We start from the raw sequence: 4617 nt of genomic DNA on the forward strand, positions 1-4617 counted from the left end.
GAAACAGCAAGGCCTAATTAACATTCAAATGGTCTTTTAAAGACCTTTTAAACGTTTGGGTGCGGCTCTGTGTGTGCCCGGGATCTGTCTCATCCCGGGCTGCCACACACGACGGGGGGGGCATGCAGCAGTGTGTGGTGTGCCGCAGTGTGTGGCGTGAGGTGAGGGGGTGTGAGGGTGAGAGGGTGTGTGAGGGTGAGAGGGTGTGTGAGGGTGAGAGGGTGAGGGGTTGAGGGGGTGAGGGGGTGAAGGTGTGAGGGTGGGTGAGGGTGAGTGACGGTGAGTGAGGTTGTGTGAGGGTGGGTGAGGCGGTGAGGATCCGAAGCAAATGGTGGCAGGGCAGACATCATTGCAGCTAGCAAGTCGAGTGTTTTCAAGCTGAGTGTACCTAGAGAGATGGCAACACAGCAACAGCATTTGAGGAGCAAGGTTACTGTAAACATTGTCGGAATTGCTGTGGCGGGGGGGTGGGGGAGCGGCTTGGGAGCAGATTCCTTCGAAGTCTGATACCGAGGCTGATGGTGTTTGATGTGCATGCGCCTGACTCACACGACTGCCTCACATGAACTGGACGTAATCCGCAGTTTGGTAGAGATGTTAAACTGCCTACTATAATCTCGCCTATCTAGCCAAATGTGTAGTTTGAAATTTCCCATATTTGTACCACAGTCTTTCATTTGTCAGTAAGCGCTCTCTCGCCTCTGTTAACCTCGTGCGTCTCCATTTATTTTTGGGTTCACAAGCGGTCGTTTATTATTTTATTATAGTTATCATTGGATTGTAGTTGTTGCACTTTTAGATCTTCTCTTCTCAATTCAATAAAAAAATTAATTAAAAGAGTACTTCGTTTTAGAATAACAAATTCCCCCTGTCAAACTATACTAACAAGTAAACTCAACTTCTGAAAGTGTTCCCTTCCCAATGTGCACAGCCTTTGGCCAGCCGGGCCCTGTGCCTAACCCACAATTAAGCCTGGGTGGAGTTTGCTTCTGCCACCTCTTTATTATAACTTTCCAGCATGCTGCAGGCTTCTGTACAACACAGCTTAAAGACATAGGCAAAGTCAAAATCTCTGGCTAAACACTTATAAGGTCCCAAAGGCGAGACCTATTGGCTATGCCAATGCTTGTTCTTTCAGCCCCACCTCGCCCCTGCTTCTAAATTTAAAGAGGACTGTAATGGAAATACTCATCTGATAGACTCACGGAAGAGAGGACTGTACCACTGACCCTACAGGGGGAGACTGAGCTGGAATTCAAAAAGTGTTTTGCTTCGACAAAAGAATCAATTACATATCACTGATCACCAGGTTGACAAAGTAATATATTTCTGTTTGGGGATTTGTTTGCACACTAACAAAGACCTACTCCCCTTCTGACTTTGAACAGGGCCTTCTTGTTATGCGAGGTCAACCTCGAAGCTGGTGAACCGGGTATGAGTCTCAGCAGGGACGCTCAACGTCCTGTGATTCTGGGCAAATCACGTTGTCTCCCTGTGCCTAACAAAAATTAATGTGTCCTTCTGTAACGAAACTGGTGGTCATGTAAAGTTCTCTGATACCTGATATCCTCGGGTCTAGTTTGCGCTATATAGAACTCTTAAAAAAAAAAAAATTATGAAGGTTCACAGGTCTGAACATGGAGGACCCAGTTGCTAGGGTCTTCGGGCGCTACGAATTGCTCCTGTGTAAAAATCCTATTTGTCTATGCCTGAACGGTTGTGCAATATGCTCCCTTAGCAGGACCACTTAATAGCCTCTGTGGTTTGTTGTTGGCAGGGGATGGAGGCAGTGGGCACCTTAACAGGAGAGGGTCTTGTCAGGTGCCATGTGAGGCCTCTCTAAAATATGCCTTAAATGCACTGCTCACCCATTGGTGGTAAAATATTGTTCTACTGTCTGTGACTAAAGATTATGCCTAACAGGTGTTTATGGTAATTGGAATAACATTGCTCCATGATCTTCCTGAAACAATATGCCTCCTGTGCGGATACCATACTGACATCTCTTGCACAAAATGAATTCCTGAAGTGTTCTCGCTTAACTCAAACCCTGATCATATTTTCCCATATTAACAACAATCAACTGCTTGTCTGCTTCCACAATGGAGGCCAAATGAATGAGCTATGTTTAATTAAACTGAGCAAGTGGAATTATCTTGAATCAGTCTACATAAGATTCTCATATCCATGCATATGATTTGCTAGTGTCCTCTGTCTTTTCAACAAGTGCTGATACAGTGTTAAAATCTTCTTACAGGTGCTGCTTCATCTATAAACGTCAAAGCATATGTAGTTCGGAAATATCGGAGGAGGGCAACCTGTAGTAGGTAAAGTAGTGAAGGTCTACTACGTGCCTCACCAAAAAGCTTGGATAGAAATTGATTCCATTACCTGCTGTGAAATAGACTTGTCATTTGTATCCCAAACATAAGGAAGATGGATCGCTGGCTTAACCTTAAGCGGAAAGCCACTGAAGAAATCAATGATGGGCCATCATGGTCAAAACAAAGTGATTTAAGTGAAAAGAAAAGGAAGTGCCGGAGGTACGATGGTGAATATTTACTAATGGGTTTCACATGTTCAGGTTCAGAACATGAACTGCAACCACAATGCGTGCTATGTTATGAAATGTTGTCAAATGAGGCCATGAAGCCCTCTAAATTACGAAGACACTTGGAAACTAAGCATAAAGAACATGCAACTAAATCCATAGAATTCTTCAAGAATAAAGAGCAAGAGCTCCTAAAAAGTAGAAAGATAATTAGGAAAACTGCAACAGGATCTGTTAATGAAAATGCTCTGAAAGCTTCATATGAAGTGTCCATGCTCATAGCAAAAGCTGGAAAACCTCATACAATTGCTGAAGAACTAATAGTACCTGCTGCTAAAGCCATGGTGACAGCAATGGTTGGAGAAAAAGCAGCAAAAGATTTACATTTGGTGCCATTATCTAACAACACTGTAAAAAAGCGAATTGACAACATTTCAGACAACATAAAGGAACAGTTGATCGAAAGAATTTGTAAGAGCCTGCATTATAGCCTGCAAGTAGATGAAACTACGGACATAGCAAATAAATCTCATCTCCTGTGCTACGTTAGATATGATTTTGAGGGGAACATTATTGAAGATTTACTGTTCTGTCGCTATTTGATACATACCACTGCTGAAGAGGTCTTCAACAGTTTTGATGATTTTCTGACATCAAATGGAATTCAGTGGTCCAAATGCATAGGAATCAGCACAGATGGGGCACGTGCCATGTCTGGGAGACTAACTGGACTTGTAGCACGAATAAGGGAAATTAACCCTTCAGTTGTATGGCATCATTGTTGCATTCATCGAGAATCATTAGCCACTAAGAAAATACCAGAGGAATTAAAAAAGGTCTTGAATGAGTCAGTTAAAATTGTAAATTTTATCAAAGCTAGGTCTCTAAATTCAAGGCTTTTTGAACAGCTTTGTCAGTCCATGGATAGTGATCATCATCAGCTTTTAATGCATACGGATGTCCGATGGCTGTCTCGTGGTAGAGTTTTGTCTCGGCTTTTTGAATTAAGAGATGAAATCAGAGTTTTCTTCACTGAACTGGAATCTCCATTTCCACTTCATGAGCGCTTACATGACTATACTTGGCTAGCTATGCTGGCATATATGGCAGACATCTTCACCCATTTAAATGCACTCAATTTGAGTATGCAAGGAGTAGGTATCACAATTTTTTATGTCGAAGACAAGATTGAGGCAATGATAAAAAAATTAGAAGTATGGGCTCGTCGCTTATCACAAAGAAATTTTGATTCTTTTCAGAACCTGAAAACATTCTTGGAATCTACTGATGATGAATTATCGAACAAAGTGTTAGAAATGTTTATTCAGCATATCCAAGATATGCGGTGTAGTTTTCGCCAGTACTTTCCACTTCCAGATGAAAGCAAAAACTGGATTAAAGATCCTTTTAATGTAGATATTGACAATGTAATGGGGCTGACCGCATCTGAAGAAAACGGTTTGATTGAAATCTCTACAGATAGTGCACTTAAACTTCAATTCAAGGTAAAGGCTATGAGTCTGACACATTTTTGGCTGCATGTACGTACAGATTACCCTGAATTATCGTACAAGGCACTTAAGGTTTTACTTCCTTTCCCCACCACATATTTATGTGAGAAGGCTTTCTCAAATCTTATGTACCTTAAAAATAAGTGCAGAAATCGCTTGCAAAATGTTGAATCTGACCTAAGGATTCAACTTTCTGAAATAAAACCAAACATTGAAAAGTTAGTAGCCGAGATGCAGCACCACCCTTCCCATTAAAATGTTTTGATTTTTGCATATTTTTCAATATAAAATAATAAAAGCTTTATTGATGCACGTATTTGTTTGGTGTGTACTTGTTTGTGTATTTTTTGCGAAGTACTGTTTTAATTTTTTGAAATTGAAATTGTACAAATTGCTTGGGGGTCCCCGGCTTCCAGTAGTGATTCAGTGGGGGTCCTCAGGAGTCCAAAGTTTGGGAACCACTGTTGTAGAGTATTTAGAGATAAACACTGATCTCCGCTCCCCCCTTGTGCTTGCTGGCGTTAATAGTTGTTGTCTGTTCATTGTTTTTATTCT

General features: G+C 41.5%; 1 protein-coding gene across 1 annotated transcript; it reads left to right on the forward strand.

Annotated features, from left to right (window-relative positions):
• Positions 1–2436: 2436 nt before the first annotated feature.
• LOC147731728 (zinc finger BED domain-containing protein 5-like) lies at positions 2437–4317 on the forward strand. The gene has a single exon (XM_086954245.1). The coding sequence runs from the start codon at positions 2437–2439 to the stop codon at positions 4315–4317; it is 1881 nt and encodes a 626-aa protein (XP_086810371.1).
• The last annotated feature ends 300 nt before the right edge of the window (positions 4318–4617 follow it).

The sequence above is a fragment of the Lissotriton vulgaris genome, chromosome 2_1 (genome assembly GCF_964263255.1).
Source record: "Lissotriton vulgaris chromosome 2_1, aLisVul1.2, whole genome shotgun sequence".
NCBI classification, from domain to species: domain Eukaryota; kingdom Metazoa; phylum Chordata; class Amphibia; order Caudata; family Salamandridae; genus Lissotriton; species Lissotriton vulgaris.